This window comes from Balaenoptera borealis, assembly GCF_965194805.1.
Source record: "Balaenoptera borealis genome assembly, chromosome: 8".
NCBI lineage: Eukaryota > Metazoa > Chordata > Mammalia > Artiodactyla > Balaenopteridae > Balaenoptera > Balaenoptera borealis.
Window position 1 is genome coordinate 102,211,252 of NC_138865.1, and position 17,578 is coordinate 102,228,829.

General features: G+C 45.6%; 2 protein-coding genes across 16 annotated transcripts in view; one reads left to right on the forward strand and one right to left on the reverse strand.

Moving 5' to 3' along the window:
• PRPF4 (pre-mRNA splicing tri-snRNP complex factor PRPF4) overlaps window positions 1–13,846 on the forward strand; it is a 33,012-nt gene extending 19,166 nt beyond the window's left edge. For 7 of the 13 annotated variants that reach the window (XM_082404017.1, XM_082404026.1, XM_082404018.1 and 4 more), the window contains 6 exons: window positions 408–674; window positions 3,485–3,988; window positions 5,370–5,474; window positions 7,229–7,312; window positions 8,227–8,323; window positions 10,524–13,846. The gene's annotated coding sequence lies outside the window, so the exon portion shown is untranslated. The remainder of the gene's footprint in view (window positions 1–407; window positions 675–3,484; window positions 3,989–5,369; window positions 5,475–7,228; window positions 7,313–8,226; window positions 8,324–10,523) is intronic. The other 6 variants (XM_082404025.1, XM_082404028.1, XM_082404027.1 and 3 more) reach the window with 5 other exon arrangements.
• On the reverse strand, window positions 70–17,548 carry RNF183 (ring finger protein 183). Of its 3 annotated transcripts, XM_082404228.1 has the most exons (3): window positions 15,668–17,548; window positions 6,133–6,593; window positions 70–1,206 (listed from the first exon to the last, which is right to left on the reverse strand). In XM_082404228.1, exon 3 carries the CDS (start codon window positions 1,161–1,163, stop codon window positions 591–593), a length of 573 nt encoding a protein of 190 aa, XP_082260354.1. In that variant the 5' UTR covers window positions 1,164–1,206; window positions 6,133–6,593; window positions 15,668–17,548; the 3' UTR covers window positions 70–590. The 3 variants fall into 3 exon arrangements, with proteins under 3 accessions (XP_082260354.1, XP_082260353.1, XP_082260355.1); XM_082404227.1 differs by lacking the exon at window positions 15,668–17,548 and having other exon boundaries at window positions 6,133–8,208; XM_082404229.1 differs by lacking the exons at window positions 6,133–6,593; window positions 15,668–17,548 and adding an exon at window positions 2,240–3,460.
• Between the last annotated feature and the right edge of the window lie 30 nt (window positions 17,549–17,578).

Genomic DNA, 17,578 nt, shown 5'->3' on the forward strand with positions numbered 1-17,578 from the left:
CTACCCTTCTGTCCCCCTAGTTCTGACAGAGGACCGGCCAACTCATTGTTGAATGAGTGAGTGAATGAATAAATGAATGCAGCCCATTTTTACTGGGACTGGTGGCAAAACATCCAAAGAGAAAACTGAAAGGGGAAGACAAACACATTTGCTCACAATTGAAGCTCACTCTCCAAATTTTTTAGCAACAAATAATAGAAAGAGCAACTCCAAAAAATGTGAACTGAGTTCAAAGCAGCTCCAGTAAGAAATGCAGCTTGCTGTCTGAGTGGGTCAGGTTCCTGGATGCCATCGCCCAGCCCTTTGGTACAACATGCTACTTAGCCCTGTCATCACAGATCTGCTTCTCGGCCCTTCCATGATCCGTGGTTCACACCCAGAGCTCTCTTTGTATCTTTTTCCATTAGCTTTCAGAGGTTCTTATTACAGTAGGACTCTCTCCGTTCCCAGAAGCAGATGCACAGCCTAGCCGATCCCTGGATTGTAAAAAAGAACAATACTACAAAGGAAGACAACCCCAAATGAGGCTCTGCAGTCCTCATACCCAGCAGCAGCCAAGAAAGGCTTGGTTCTTTGTCTGGAACAGATGCTCACCCCACACCCCCAAAAAACTGCTTGGTCCAAAAGATGGAGAAGATGAGCAACAGAGTGACACTGAGGATGACAGCCAGCAGGTAGGCAAAGATCCGGAACTGCGGGTTGCGGAAACACCCCCTCAGAGAGTCGTGGCTGGGGCTGGGGCTGGGGATGGGGACGGTGGTAGGGGCCACGTCCTGGGGGCGCCCAGTCTGGCTCCCAGGCCCGGGGCCGAGTTCCAGCGTGTAGACCCGGGGCTGGCGCAGGAAGTAGCGGCTCTTGGGCTCGTCCTTGAGACAGAGCTGGCGGCCTTCCAAGATGACGTGGTGGGGCTCCAGGCGGAGCAGGGTGAGCACGGCAGTGTCCGTGGGCAAGTCAGTGACAGGCTGTCCGGAGGCCAGCACAGTGGGCTGGCGACAGAGCGGACACAGCAACCGGCACCGGGCCGGAGTCACCAGGCTGAGGTGGGCCAGGCACTCCACGCAGAAAGAGTGGCAGCAGTCCAGCACTTTGGGGGTGTGGAACGTGTTGTTGAAGGGGTTCCAGCACACAGGGCACTCAGGCTCCCGGCCCTGCTTCTCCGCCATCCTCAGACCAGACACTGGGAGGTCTGGCAGGAGACGGGACGTCCTGGCAGAAAGGGAAAAGGAGCAAAGGAACACCCATTAAGCTCCGTGCCTGTACTTGGCCCTAGGCTGTGTCCTGTGGGTTGTTAAAAGGTATTATCACCCACATTTCACAGATGAAAAAACTTAGGTTCAAAAGGTGGAGTGAAATGAACTTACCTACAAAACCGAAATATAGTTACAAATGTAGAAAACAAACTTATGGTTACCAGGGGGTAAGGGGGGGGACGGATAAATTGAGAGATTGGGATTGACATATACACACTACTATATATAAAATAGATAACTAATAAGGACCTACTATATAGCACAGGGCACTCAATACTCTGTAATGGCCTATATGGGAAAAGAATCTAAAAAAAGGATGGATATATGTATAACTGATTCACTTTGCTGTACACCTGAAACTAACAGGTGTAAATCAACTATACCCCAATAAAAATTAAAAAAAAAAAATGAAGCGATTGTTTCAGATCACCCAGTTCCTAAGCCGTAGAGTTAGGTCTGGTGCTACTGCAGCATCCCCTCTACCGGGCCCAGGCCTGAGCCACCCCACCATCATCGAGCTCCCTCTTGAGGAGCCGGCACCCTGGCTTTGGAAATGGATAAAAAATGCTCCTTGTGCTGCATGTGATTGCCCTTGGCCTCTTGGGCTCCAGGGAGAGGGAGAGGAGTCACAGTCAGTGCTTCGTGCTACAGGGCAAGTATTTCCTTCCCTGCTGCCTCAGATCCTGACTAGCACAGAGATGGGCTGTGTGAATTCCCTGGTCTATCCCTCCTCTGGGGGCAAATGCCAGGCCCTCTCTCCCTCCTCCCCTTGGGCTGCAGGGCCAATCCTCAGAGCCCACTGGCCCAGCCTTTGTGCAGGGCACTGCACTGGCCTGGCAAGGGGGCCTCTGGGAAGGCTTTTCCCCTTGACCTGGAAACATGGAGAGGCCCCCCTGCCCAGATCAGCCCTTCCAGCGCCTCCTCCCAAGATTTGGCCTCCCCTGGCTCCTCCTCCCGCCCTTTGTCCTAGAAACTCCCAGAGCACTCACCTGGCCTTCCTTGGCACTACGGTTGTCAGGCAGATTACCCTGAAGGGCCTGAGGCTCCAGCCTCTTCCCCTCGAGAGTCTGCAAAGCTTTGGGAGACTGCCTTCTCACCACCAACCCCGGGCCGTCTCCATAGCAGCGTACACGCAGCACCTGGAGCTGCCAGGTAGCCCAGGCTGCAGTCTCCCGAGCGCACCTGCCTGCAGCGAAGGCCAGAGAGCTGCCCAGGTGGCGAGTGGTGAGGTGAGGCACCAGTGTTCCCCTGGGGCGTGGCAAACAACCAACCCTGGAAGCCAAGTTATCTGTGAGATTGTGGGCGGTCTCTTCAAGACCTGGCATCCCTGGCCTCGAAAGGCAGGGGTGGCAATTTCCTTCTTCTAGATTGTGGAGAGGGTAAGTGAGCCTTCTGGGCTTCCTCTCTCCTGGGCCCTCATTTCTTTTCTAAAATGGCTGAAACCTCCCTCTCAAACAAAGGGGCTGCCTGCCCTGCCCTTCAATTGCTATGAAATTCACCTGCTGCACAGCCTGAAGTCTCTGAATACTCCCTGAATATCAGATTCAACAAGTCCTCTCCCATCCCCTTCCGATCACTTAATGTGCCCAAGGAGCTACACCCAGAACATGCAAGCCCGGCTGCCTTCTTTGTCCTTAGATGACACAGATGGTCAGCCTGGCAGGCACTGACCGCTGAGATCCTGGAGTCCAAGACTCAGCCCTCCCACCACCCTTGGGACTTAAAAGCGGGAGTCAGGGAGGAGGAGCACTCCAGCCCCACATTCCTATTTCAACCAGAAACACTTGACTTTTCTCATATTGGTCATTTGAACAAGTTGAAGACTTGAGCTTCTGAGGAAAAAAAAAGTTAAAAAACCTCTTCTCCATCCTAACCACTCACTTTGCAGATGGGAGGCAAGAAGTGACTCTCACCCAAGGTCACCCACTAGTTAGTGGTGACACCTGGACTTCCAGGCCACCACCATGCTGCTGTCAGAAAGGTAGAACCCTCACCCATTCAGTCCACCTGCTGGATGTGTGTTATTAACTGGATAGTGAGCGTTTGCTTTTCACTAGGAGATTCCTCATGGCCAGAAGTCTCTCATGGTAGGAATCCAGGAACCATGCAGGGGGGACCTGGGGGTAACGAGTCTCCCTTGTGCCCCCGATATGACATCATCTACCCTGACTGAGTTGGTGCCTGAAGCAAAACCTGCTTACATTCTCACCCATGGCTTCCTGGTTTCCTTCTAGACCCTAGACCTCTGTCACTGCCTCGTGACAGGGAAGAGGAAGTGAAGACATGCAGGAGGAGGATGGAACAGCTCTGGCTGAAGCTCGGATAGTTTGCCAAAGATCCTCACCAATGAATGCCTCCTTCTGTGGACGATTCGTCCTTTCTACGAGCAGTCATTGAGTTAATGAGAGCTCGCCACATGCCAGGCGCTGTGCTAGGCACTGGGTAAATAATGGGGAACAAAATAGACATGGTCTTTGACCTCATGACATTTAGAGTCTAGTGAGGGAAAGAGACATTTAATGAGTGATGGGCAATAAATACACAATTTTAATTAATACTATAAAGGACGCAAAGGAAAATGGGCTCAGGGGACTTGTTGCTTCAGGTGAGATCACCAGGGAAGCTTTCTCCAGAGAGGTGATATGAAAGCCAAGACCAGAGGATGAGAAGAATCCAGCCCTGCAGGGTGGAAAAAGAGCATTCGAGCTCAAGGGAACAGCATGTGCCAAAGCCTTAGGGTGAGAAAAAGCTCTGTCTTTGAGGAAGTGAAAGGAGGCCGGGTGACTGGGGTGTGGGGTGGGTCTGGATGGGGAAGTGGCTTTTAGGAAGAAGCCAGAGAGGCTGCCCTGGAGGCTGGGGAATGCATCTGGGTTTTATTCTAGGGCTGAGTGTGTGTGTATGTATGTGCTTGCCGGCAGGGTTGGGGGGTGGGGGGTGACCCGATCCTATTTCCATTTTTAAAGCAACATTCCAGCTGCAGAGCAGAAGACAGAGTGAAAGGGATGAGTGGAAATGGAAGACCAGTTAGGGGCTCTAGCCGTCGTCCAGGTTGGGATGGTGGGGCTTGATGCATGTGAGGCGTTGGTGGAGAAGATCCAAGGGATGGGTGAAAGATATCTTTGCAGATGCAATCAAATATACTTTCCAAGAAGCAGTGGACAGCATAGATTCTAGAACCAGGTTGTCGAGGCTATTGACCCCCAACACACTGCTTGTTAGGGCTGTGATTCCAAGTGAACTGTTTAACCTCTCTGTTCTTCAGTTTCTTCTGAAAAGGAAGCTAAAAGTGGTGCCTCGGAGGGTAAAGCTCTTAGACAGAGCCTGGCACCCAGTAAAGACTATATATGAGGTGGGTTGCATTATCCCTGCAAATGGATTTGAGAGAGAGGAAGGCTCAAGGCTGACTTTGAGGCCACGAAATTTTCTTCATTGAGCTTTGAGAAGCCCCTGAATTCCAGAGTGTGTCAGAAGCAGACCTTTAGTATTTATCAAAGGCCTTAAAATATACATAATCTTGATTCAGCAGTTCCCCCACTGGGAATTTATCCTGTGGAAATAATCCAGGACCTGTGCCAAGATTTGGGTAGAAAGCACGGCTCTAATGGTTAAAAATTGAAAACTGCCTAATTATCCAATAGTAGGACACTTATTAAATAAATTCTGCTCCATCCATACAAAGAGACATTCTGCAGCCTTTAAATGATGTGATAAAACATCTATTGATATGGAAATACGTCATGACATGTCATTAAGTGAAAAGAACCAGTAATAAAACCATATTACAGTACGATCTAATTTTTCAATATATGTGTGCAATGGAAAAAAATGTGTGGAAAAACAAACACTGAAATGTCAACAGTGGTTATCTCTAGGGGTAAGATTATAGGTTTGTTAGTTTGTTTGCTTTTAATTCTCTTGCCTGAAAATTCTAACTTTATTGCACTAAGCTTGTATTACTACCCTTAAAGATCTTCCCCTCCCCACAAAGCAGACTTCCATTCTCTGAAGTTCCACGGCCAAAGCTGTAAAGGGATGCTCAAGAGGAGGGATGATCACTGTTGAATCAGCACCTGGGCCCTTATCTGCCGTGGTCACCTCAGGCCTTGTCTGTGGTTTCAGAGTCTGTCTCCAGGAGGGACTCTGGCCACTTATCCACCAACGACTCACTCTCAAGCCAGGACATCCCAATACCACCCCAAAGACATCGCCTCAGTCTGTGACCAGGTCAGTCAGCCAAATATCCATTGTCTGTAACATCACCCCAGTACTTTCAACCTCCAGAGGAGAGAGGTGAAGAACTAGCATTTTTATAGGACTTCCCAGTTTACAAAGGGCCTCAGTCCTGGCCGGGGTCTAAGTGTGGTAACTCACATCTTGATGGTATAATTTGCCTTTTACAATTTTTTTTTTTCCATTTGCATAGACCATTTGATTCTGTAAAACCACCCTCTGAAGGAAGCAGGATCAGGAGTCGACAGTGTGCAGCTATGGAACCAGACTTCTTTGCTGTGAGGTCTTAGACAAATGGCTTAACCTCTCTGAGCTTTGTTTTCCTCTGTAATATAGGCTAATGATCTCACCTTATGAGCTTGCTGTGAGGAAGGGATAATGACTGTTATGTGCCCAGCAAAGCACAGCAGATGCTCAATACATAGGTAGCATGCTATTTTTACACTCATTTTATAGATGGGAACATCAAGGCTCAGAATGGTGAAGTGACTTGCCCAAGGCTTCACGGCTAAAGAATGGCTGAGCTTGAAAGATGATCCCAGGAGCCCTGCCTCCCAGGACAGCGTTCACCCGGTCGGTCGGTGGACGATGCTGCCTCTCAGGATGCAGGGCCCTGTGACCCGTCCCTCCACGACCCTCCCTGGTTCCTTACCTGCTCCCTCAGCGCCTCCTCCACCTCCTCCTGCTCCTTTGCCTAGCACGGCCCTGCAGCATGTGCTCTGGGCTCTGACTTCTCCCGGCCTGGTTTCCAGGCAGTTGTGGGCGTGCCTCATTTGCATGGTCTTCAGGAAGCTCTCGGCCAGCTCTCCATCTCAGGTTTTTCTCTCCTTCCCTCCGCTGCCTTTGGACTGTCTGAGCCTACCAGGGACAGCCTGGAAGCTTTGGTTTCATCTTCCTCCTGTGAGTCACTCTTGCCTTCTCTCTGAGGGGGTCGAAGTCCACTCATCTTTGCAGGCCTCTGTTCTGCACCAGGTTGGTCTCCTGCATCACCTCTGACTGCACCGCCTTGGCTCACACACAGCCTTATGGGCAGTTGACAGGCAGGCAGGTTGTCTGTGATGCCACTTCTGCCCCTCGGTGCAGATCGATCCTTTCCTACTCTGCGCCCTGCAACTAAAATACAAAGGGCACTTGCAAAATATTGAGAAAATTATTTAATCCAAAAGGAAAACCATTAGGGGAGAGTCACTGAAGCATAAGCCTGAAGAGCCTGGGTTCTCAATCAAGTCAGGTTTCTGGGTCAGAGTCAAGTCCTCGCTCAGAATCCAGACTCTACTTACTAGTGATGGAGACTTGAGCAAATTAATTTCTCTAAATATTATTTTTCTCAGCTGAAAATGGGCATAATAATTTTACCTATTTGATCCACAGGTTAAATGAGATAATGCATGCAGAGATCATAACACAGTGCCTGGTACACAGTAACATGCAGTAAATGTTAACTATTATTAAGAGATGATCAGGCAAATCACAGAAAAAGAAATACAAGTGGAAAATATATGTAATTGTTCAACCTCATTTATAATTAGAGAAATTCAGATTTAAAATAAGATACTGCTATTTTTCCTATCAGACTGAAAACATTAACATAATATTAGCTAAAACCCGCTACTATTATTAAAAGTAATAATAGCAGTTTATGTGCTTTATTAAATGCTTCTGATCTGGGACAATGAATCCTCCCAACACTCCCACAAGGCACAATATGGATCACATAAAATAAATGACTTGTCCTTACTCTTCCACAGATAAGGAATCAGAAGCTCAAAGCAAGTAAGGGGTTTATTTGCCCAAGAGCTCATGAGAAGCAAGTTAAAGAGCTGGGACTGCAAGTATGACTCTGAAATCTGTGCCATTGCCTCACTGTCTCCCAAAAGTGTGTTCATACGATCCATCTTTTGTTCCCTCTCCTATTCTCTGTACATATGGTCCTCTTCTTTTATTCCTTTACTGACCATTTAAATTGGGGTTTGGAGAATAAACAGAAATAAATGTATTTTATGATGTAATCAAATGCCCTAGTCCCCTTATTTTGTGTTTTAAAATTTTTGTTTTAGAAGAGGTAATACATTTGCATGTTCAGCACGAGAGGTTTCATTTTGCAATGAAAATGTTGTTCTCCCAGCTACCTGATTTCCCTAAAAATTAAGGAATTATACTATCAGTTTCTTGTGTATCTTTCCAAAGATGCTTTATGAATACACAAGCAAAACTCCTATGTCAAAATGTCTATGTATTCCTATTCCTCCTTTTTACACAAATGTGCGTTTGGTATACATGGTTCTACACTTTGCTTTTTTCACTTAACGATGTATCTGAGATATCATTCTGTATTAGTGCATAAAGAGCTTTTTCAGTTTTTTAATGGTTGTATCATATTTCATTGAATGGCTGTACCACAAATTACTTAACCATTCCCTTATTGATATAATCCCTTCATTTGTTGTTGTTTGTTGTTTTTTTTTTTTTTTTTGGCCTCTCCTCAAGGCATGCGGGATCTTAGTTCCCTGACTTGGGATTGAACCCGGGCCCCCTGCAGTGGAAGCGCTGAGTCCTAACCAGTGGACAGCCAGGAAGTTCCCCTAATCCTTTCATTTTAAACATATAAATATTGGCTGGAAAAATAAATGCCAAAATGATTGCAGGATTTAGATTAGCCTTGAATTGTCTGAAAAATAGCTGTGTTCTTTGGGAAGTTGTAGATCCCTAACAAAGACCTCTAAGCATTTTTCCTCTTTCTGAGCAGGAGACAGAGGGATGCCTCAAGGCATGACCTGGTGGCCTGGAATTCCCTCTCAGCCCTAGAACGCCCTGCTTTCCAGTATCACTTCTGGTTAACTAAGGTTAGTGAGAATTCAAGACACTGATTCAGCCCGAAGGATCTGGTTCGTATTTGAGAGTTTGGAAGCCATGCTTTCTGGCAACTCACGCAAACCATGAAGAAGTTTATATACTTTTACATAATAATATAATTCCCTGGAAGTATCCAAAAGATATGTGTGATATTGTGATTTATAGTAAGAAATATTTGGCCTTCATTCTATTCCTGGCCTGGGATTGAACCCACGCTCCCTGTGGTGGAAGCGTGAAGTCTTAACCACTGGACCACTAGGGAAGTCCCTTATTTAAAATGCTATTGCAGAAGAATTTTTATTGATCTGTGAAAATGGTCACAATATACTATAAAAGGAGGGGGGCAAAGCAGTTACAAAACGTTGTAGGTATGATCCAGATTTTGTAAAACAAAATTTATATAAAAAGCCTGAAAGGCCATGAGACAAAATGTCCCAATGGTTATCTCTGCGTGCTAAGTTTACTGGTATTGCCATTTTCTTCTTAACTATATTTTCTAAACTTTTATTAATAAATACGTATTACTTTTGCAATAGAAAAATTCACTTGGAAAACAAGGAAGTCTGAGTTTTCTGCAACCCGGGAATCCAGAACTTAAAAAGAAGCAAGGAGGGTGTGTAAGAAATCAGTCAGGGCATTGCAAGCATTGACATAAAAATAAAATAACCCATGGCCCTTTCCCGGGTCACTGCTTGTCTAGTGAGCAAATGCATTATCATTAATATCTCTGGGTGGTCAGGGCTAGGGAGTACTTTGCAAACAGTGGAAAATTTTCCGGGGAGATACCCAGGAGAGATAGTGAGCCATCTCAGGAATTTGAGAGTTGAACTAATTTAGTTCATGCTTCGGAGGTGAGGTCAGTCAGCTGGAAAAGCACCTCGTCTAAGCAGTACCTTGGAACCGGGTGAGTGAAGAGTCATGAGACTTGGTGGGGCCCAGCCACGGTCGGGAATGGAGGCGGAGGGTGGCATGAACCATGTGGGGAGGAAGAGACAGCAGAAGGCAGTAAATGGGCAGTGGAGGATGGAGAAAAGACGGTGACGAGGCAGGTTTTGGTCAGGTGATCAGTGTTGAGCGAGCTCCCACCCCCGCCAAGGGCACGGGGCAACTCTCCCTGTGGGACACCACATTGTTATCACTTGGAGCCATGCCTTAGGCTTATCCGGAGGCCAGAACAGTCCCAGCAGCAGAGGTATCACCTGGAGATTGGTAGGAATGCAGAAGCTCAGGCCCACTCCAGACCTACTGAGTCAGAATTTGCATTTTCACAAGATCCCCAGGGGGATTCAGAGACACACTGAAGTATGAGGACTAATTTAGGAAAAAATATCCCCAGTATATGCTCCTTGACTCATCCTGGGTACATTTGTCTTCAGGTTCTTAAAGACTTCTCAAGGATCTGACACCAGGAAGAAGATGTCCCAGACAGGGCTGGGTGAATCTCAGCCTGGGAATGGACACCGTCCCTCCCTCCCCATTTCCTGTGTGCAGCGTCTGAGTTTGTTTTACACGTCACAGTCCTCATACAAAACCCTTGGGGCCAGATGTGTTTCAGAATTCAGAATTTTTCATATTTTAGGAAGATAATATGATGCATTTACCATATACTAGTGAGACCTGAGGCAGCACCTGGTAATCAAATGCATTAATATTCTGCAATTTATTTTTTATTTTATTTTATTAATATTCTGCAATTTATTATAAAGATTGATACCCAAAAGAATAAGCACCATCAGGTCAATTTTGGCACCAAATTTAATGAAAAAAACCTTTGTCTCCAGAACGTGGGGATTTTAGCATTGTGGATAAGGATTATGAACTGTTTTATTATTTTATTTTATTTTAAAAATGTGTCAATTGAATAAATTTAGAAACACTGATATAACACTATTTCCCAGCCCTCGTTTACCTCAGACTTAGCAGGACCTACAGGATCTAGATATTCTTTCAAATATAAAGTAGTTCACATAATTCCTTTCATCAAGCAGGTCACATCTGGCATTGTTATTCCCAGATCAATTCAAGGCATTCTGTGAGGAGTGATTGGATTTTGATGAAATTAAGAATTTATCCCAGCTAACATCAATGCGAAATGTCAGAGCTAAGGCTGGACCCCAGGGCCTCCAGCTCCTGGTCCTGCGCTTTCCTCCTCTCCCTTCATCTGCCTTCCCCTCCCCTCTCTGTCCCCAGGCAGAGGGTTCCCGGCTGAGGACATAGGACAGCAGGCCTCCTGCCCATGCCACCTGGTGTGTTTAGAAACACAGAACTGCAATTGAACGGTTCTTCCTCCAGCTGGGCTGTGAATGAAGCATCTTGTCTTCCAGTCCCCCAGACTTGCCGCCACATCAGGGCGGCAGTAATTGCCCCCTGAAGGTCCTTGGAGTGAGTTGGGCCAGGCACAGCCAGGTAAGTCCTGACACTTACTCTGAAGCCTTTCTCCACGTGACCCCTGGCAGGAACACAGTGGCAAAAAGTTGCAAGAGGCCGTTTGTACAAGGAAGGGCCAGGGCAGTTTCCAGGAAGGTCTCAAAGGCCTTCTCCAAATGCCCGGAGAGAAGGCTCCTGGGCCAAAGTCCATCTCTGCTCTTGGAATGCTCAGCTTGCAGTACCGGCAAAGGGATCCTCTCACGGGGCTTTTAGTCGAAATCAGGAAGCCGAGCCCCTCCCTCCTCGCTGGGTTCCCGGGGCCTCATGGTTTGCACTCTTCTCTATGGCACTTTCTCATTTGTGCTCGTCTCTACATCTGTCTAGTTTCCCTTCTCTCATGGGAGTTTATTCTTTAACTTTTATTGTAGTACATGTCCAATATGGAAAAATTAGGCAACTCAGATGAATATAACACTGACACTTAGGAACAATGCTAGGCACTATTCGAGGGGCTCTCCCTGAATCGTATGACATCCCTGATGACAACTCTGTGAGTAGGTGCTACCATCATACCATCTCCATTTCACAGATGACGGCACTGAGACACAGATTAAGTCTCTTGCCCGAGGTCGTGAGGCTAAGAAGCGGCAGACTGGGATTTGAACCAGGCATGGTGGTGCTGGAGTCCACGCCCTAAACCCAGGCCACACTGCCACCTATAAGGAGAAAATAAACTCACCCAAAATCCTACATGCAGAGATGACCACTGAAAAAATAAAGCTCAGGATCCAAACAATGTGAAGGGTCTAACATAAAGCCCTCTCCACAATAAATAAGACTGTAAAAATAACATCTTCTGGATGAGAGGCAACTCAAAGTGGTTTTTGTAATTGTATTATTGTATTCTTATTATCACATGGTTCAGACAAATGGGTCATAGAATCTTCAGTATGAAACTTGAATTATGGTTTCACAATAAGAACTTTTCTACGGATGGTAATTAGAAACAAAGAAAAATTCTTTCTGGACAAAGGTATGTTTATCATAGCCTTTCAGTGTATAGCCTTTCAGTCTCTTTATAAGTATTTTAAATGCAAAATTTTTTCATACATTATAAAATATGTCATACTCTAGGTACTGTTTTGTAGCCTTTCCGCTTATCTTTCCACATCATAAAATAGTCTTCTACAGCCTTTTCTTCAAAATGAGAATAGTCTTGTTTTTGATCATAAAAGTGACAAAGGAAATAACAAATTTATGTATTTGCTTGTAGTATATGCGTGAAATGTCTCTGAAAGAGTACAGTAGATGCTGGTAACACTGGTTACCTCTGGAGGGAGCCAGATGGAAGGCAGACGTGGATGAGAGGGAGACTTTAATGTATAAACTCTTGCACTCTTGATTGTGACTATGTGAATGAGTTATCTATTTCAAAAATAATTAAGTTTTTAAAATGAAACTGATTCATCCTCATTACAAAAAAAAAGGCATAAAGTAGAAAATAAATTCATCTTTAAACTCGATACCCAGAGATAACACTGTTAACATTTTTGCTCTATTTCTTCCAGACCTTCATCTATGAATGTATAGACATATGTGCAGATATATTTTTACCAAAATGGGATGAGGCTGTATGGGGCTGTTTCGTCACCTGTGTTTTTCACTTAGGGTGAATCATGGACAACATTTCATGCAGCCCCATTTTAAATGTGTACAAGGTTATTAGTCATGTGAAGGTGGCTGGTTTCCAAAAGACTATTTCTGGATGGACTGCGAGTCCAGCACCTGGACCTGCAGTGCTAGTTGACACCAGTGGTATTTTATTGGAAGACTCAGATGAAATTATGATTGTGAAAGTAGTTTGTGTAGAGCATATAAGGTTTTACTGTTAAAATTCTGGCCTCTTAACTGGAGGTGTCAGGAAGAAAGGTAGAAACAAAACCAGCTGGTCCAGCTTCTTTCTAATGTTGGCCCGTGGAGCTGACACTTCCCTCGTACAGTCTCCAACATTTACCCACTCATCTTTAAACCTGAGGTTTGCAAAGTTTAAGAGCACAAAGTGTTAGCAAGGGTACGGAACAACGGAAGCTCTGCTGAAGGTCCTCCACAGCTGGTGGGAATGTGAACTGTGACAAACTTTTTGGAAAAGAGGTGGTATCTACTAAAGCTGATCATGCACTCTACCCTGTGGCCCAGAATGGCCTCCCCTGGTTATATAGTGAATACGATGCCTGCATATTTCACCAGATGACATACTAATGGAATGTTCATAGCAGCACTAAATATAAGAGCCCCAAACTAGAAACACCCATATGCCCATCAGTAGTTAAGTGGTTAAATTATAATATTGTCACACAGTAGAATACTATCAAACAATGTCAATCTATCTCACAAACATGTTGAGCCCAAGAAGCCTGACGAAAATTAAGAGCACATATTGTTTCACCTAACTCTACTGCTGGGTAACAAACTGTCCCAAAACTTAGTCTTAAAACAATTTATTGTTTTTCATGATTCTGTGGGCTAGCTGCGCAGTTTCTCTTCTGATTTCATCTATGGCTGCATTCAGCTGCAGGTTTGGCAGGGCTGGAAGGTCCAAGGTGACCTTGTTCACATGTGTGGTGGTACAGGGTTCTTCTCCACAGGGCCTAGGTCACTCCCTGACGTGGCAGCCTCGGAGTAGCATTCCAAGAGGGTGAAAGTGAAGCTGCAAGCTCTCCCTAAGGCTGAGCCTCAGACTTGCATAGCATTCGTTCTTCTGCATTCTGTTGGTCAAACCAAGTCAGAGGCCATCACAGATTCAAGGGCTGGGAAAATAGATCCCATCTATTAATGAGAAGTTACTTTGCAAAGGGTCACACATACAGGGATGGGAGAAGCTTGTGGCCATATCTTCCATCTACTACAATATGATTCTACTTATATAAAGTAGAAAAGCAGACAAAACCAATTTATGCCGTTACAAATACCTTGGCAGATAGTTCTGAAGGGGAGTATGAGGGAGGCCATCTGTCTTCCTGGATGTTTTATGCTTCTTCATCTAGGTTACTAGAGTGTGTTCAGTTTAAGAAAATTCAGCCAGCTATAAACTTAAGACATTTGAAACTCTGTGATGGCTAAACTTGAATTAAAAGTTTATATGTGTGTGTGTGTGTGTGTGTGTGTGTGTGTGTGTGTGTGTGTGTATATATATATATATATATATATATATATATATATATATATATATATATATATATATATATATAGTGGCTTAAAAAGAATGAAGTTCTCTTTCAAGTCACAGTACAGCTGGTCAGGCTGCTGGAACAGCTCAGATCCTGGAGGTTATTTGGGGCCCCAGCCTCCTTCTTTCTTGTTGTTGCATCATCTTGTCCTTATCTGAATAACTGAAGCTGTTGCTGGCAGTCTGCATCCCACCTAGTGGGAAGGGACTCAGAGGGGAAATCCTGGACAAACGTACTCCTTTTGAGCTAACAGGGTGGAAGTTACATCACTTCCACTCACGGTCCACTGACACCAACTTATTCTTATGGCTGTGCCTAGCTGGGAATGCTGTCTTAGCTGGACTGCCCGTGCCAAGAAGTGCCCATTTCAGGAACAACTAACAGTCTGCTGTGTTGTAATGATGAAGCTGTTCTTTGATAATTATGCTTTAAAAAGGCCATTCAGAAAAAGCTAAGTTCCTTTATCTCAGTGTTAAAAGATTAAAAAAAACAAGTGGGGGCTTCCCTGGTGGTTCAGTGGTTAAGAATCCGCCTTCCAATGCAGGGGACGTGGGTTCGATCCCTGGTTGGGGAGCTAAGATCCCACATGCCGCGGGGCAACTAAGCCCCCTGCGCCTCAACTACTGAGCCTGCGTGCTCTAGAGCCCGTGCGCCACAACTAGAGAGCCCGAGCGCCGCGACTAGAGAGACGCCTGTGCCACAACAAAGAGCCCGCGCCCTGCAATGAAAGATCCCGTGTGCTGCAACTAAGACACGGTGCAGCCAAACAAATAAATAAATATTTAAAAAACAAGTGACCTGAGTTCTATACTTGCCATTCCTGTGTCAAAATGAAGGCTGTTACAGACTGAAAACAACACGTCTCTCGATACCAGTGCTGAAAACACACATCTGAAGGTACATTTCTGCTGCTACAGCTAAAAGATCGGACATTATTTCTGTTTCAGTGACAGTAAACTCAGAACTCCTGGGGAACCTTCTTTAATAATCACTGTTCAGGAAGATAGTGATAATGGGGACTTGTCTGATACTTTGGGGATACCGATGATATTCACTGCATCACAGTACTTGCTCGTAGCTATGTTAAAGAAAATAATCACTCTTTTCCAGGTTATTTTTAACCTCTTAGTAAAAATAAAGGTCCTCTTATAAGATAGTGTAAGCCACCAAAAAATAAATAAAAAGGTCATTAATAATCACCATGCATTTTTCCTTAAATATATAAATATTTTCAACTTATATAAGTAAATATATAAATTTTTTAAAAAATTTATAATTGGCCAGATTCCAAGGGTTTATATACTTTCCTAGAAAAAACTTGGACTTCCCTGGTGGTCCAGTGATCAAGACTCCACGCTTCCACTGCAGGGAACGCGGGTTCGATCCCTGGTAGGGGGACTAAGATCCTGCATGCCGCGCACCGCGGCCAAAAAAGAAAAAAGAAAAAAAAAAAAAAAAGTCAACTGTCTTCGGAAAATTCCTTTATATGATTTTAGAGGAATAGCCTCTAAAATGAAGTGTTCAATGCACAAATGAATGCATTTTAGCAGCCTGTATCTTAGGTGCTGAGAGTACCCGATTAGAGCATGTAAGACTGAAAAATCCTATAATACATTTGGATTTATTAACCTATTTTCTACTTAAAATGCACGGATAAGGAATTTTTATATCAAGCATGTGTAGAGTGTAGGGAAACATTTATTTATTTATTTATTTATTTATTTATTTATTTTTATTTACCTTTGGCTGCGTTGGGTCTTTGTTGCTGCATGCAGGCTTTCTCTAGTTGTGGCGAGCGGGGGCTACTCTTCACTGCAGTGCGCGGGCTTCTCATTGTGGTGGCTTCTCTTGTTGCGGAGCTCGGGCTCTAGGTGCGTGGGCTTCAGTAGTTGTGGCACATGGGCTTAGTTGCTCTGCGGCATGTGGGATCTTCCCGGACCAGGGCTCGAACCTGTGTCCCCTGTGTTGGCAGGCGGATTCTTAACCACTGCGCCACCAGGGAAGCCCGGGAAACAATTTTATTGGTAATAGAACTGGGCTACTTCATCAGAGCCCTTCTATTTTCTCACATATGTTCCCGCTGTTCCCCTTTCCTGGGACCCCTCCCAACCACTCCCTTGGATTTTCTGTCTTCCTTCTAGAAGAAAGGCTCACCTGTAGCACTAATAGTTCAGGATTTGCTAGGACTTTCCCCGAGACACCTGTCTACTGCTCCCAGGCACCTGGCCAGGAGGATCTCCTTGGAGCCAAAAAGTTAATAACTGGTCCAGAAAATACACAATGTCATGGCCTACAAATTTCTAAACTGAACTTTGAGACATCATGCAGAGGCAAAGGGGTGAGGGGGAAAGTCAGGCAGGCCCAGGCCCAGATCTCAGTTCTCCCCTTCTTCCCCACGCGTGTAACCTCGGGCAGAGGACTGGATGTCCCTGGGCCTCAGCTTCCTCATCTGTGACATGGGAATAACACAGCTGCAGTGAGGATACATGTATTCAGCCACCTGTAGGTGCTCAACGATGCAGCTTCCTCTCCCACCACCCACTTTGTCCTTTCAGAGCTCTAAGATCCATAACTTAGGGAATCACAGGGAAGCTGAACCATGGCTAAAGGTTTAGAAAATACCATCTAAGGAGAACGGGTGAAGGCGTGGTAAATGTGTTGTGTGAGCGTTTAGTCTGGACAGAGCGGGCGGTAAGGACTTGTGGCTGCCATTTGTAAGCACCCACTAGCTTGCTTGGCATTTAACACAGTCGAATCCTCGGAACAGCCCTGTAAAAAACGTCTGATTATGAAGCTCCATATTGTAAGTGAGGAAACTGAGGTTTTATAACTTTCCCAAGATCATCCAGCTAAATGGGGAAATCGAGAGTCCAATTCAGGTCTGACGCTTTGCACGAGCTTAAGATTCTCCTGCCTCGTGACTGGAGGGCAGCATGGGGGAGGTGGCCCCAAAGAGGAGCAGGAGGGGACAAGGAAGATGGCTGTCAGCCACTGGTATCAGGGACAGGCAGGGGCCAGAGAGGATGAATGCTAAATCTTTCTTTGGGACTCATCAGAAAGGGACTCTCCAGGCCTCAGCTGCCTTAGGTATGGACCTGCCTGACGGCAGGAGTGACTGTTTCCTGGAGGAAAGCAGGCTTGTGAGCACCAGGCTGGGGACTGAGCTCCCGGGGGCCACACAGACAGAGCCGAGCATCCTGCCCCTCCTCACCGAGGGCGGCTCAGTGGCTGGCACAGTTGAATCCATCTTTCTGCTTTTTCTATATGTTCCACTGTTGTTGCAGAGATTCCCTTTGCCTTATTCTGCCATTCCCCAGAAAGAGTTTATATAAAACTAAGTAAACAATGTTAAAAATATACAAATGCAATTTTTTAGCCTTCATCTCTCCGTTTTCTTATCCACGGAACGGGTTTGATAACTCGTCTAACTGTGGGCGAGGCGCTGCGGTGGTCGGCCTCCTCACGCCAGTGCAGGTCTTGTGTTCGTGTAGCCCTTGCACCGGTCTAGGGATTTGCCACTTCCCCTCTGCGACTACGCCGAGTAGAAGCCAAGGCTTTTTGCTTTCTTGCCCTAACTTTGATTCTTCACATTGCTAGGGGCTGTGATTAGAGCTTAATCTCATGTCACATCTCATGTCAACAATCCATTTC

Coding starts and splice junctions, on each gene's coding strand:
- RNF183 (XM_082404228.1), bottom strand. CDS start 1,163: ATGGCGGAGAAGCAGGGCCGGGAGCCTGAGTGCCCTGTGTGCTGGAAC.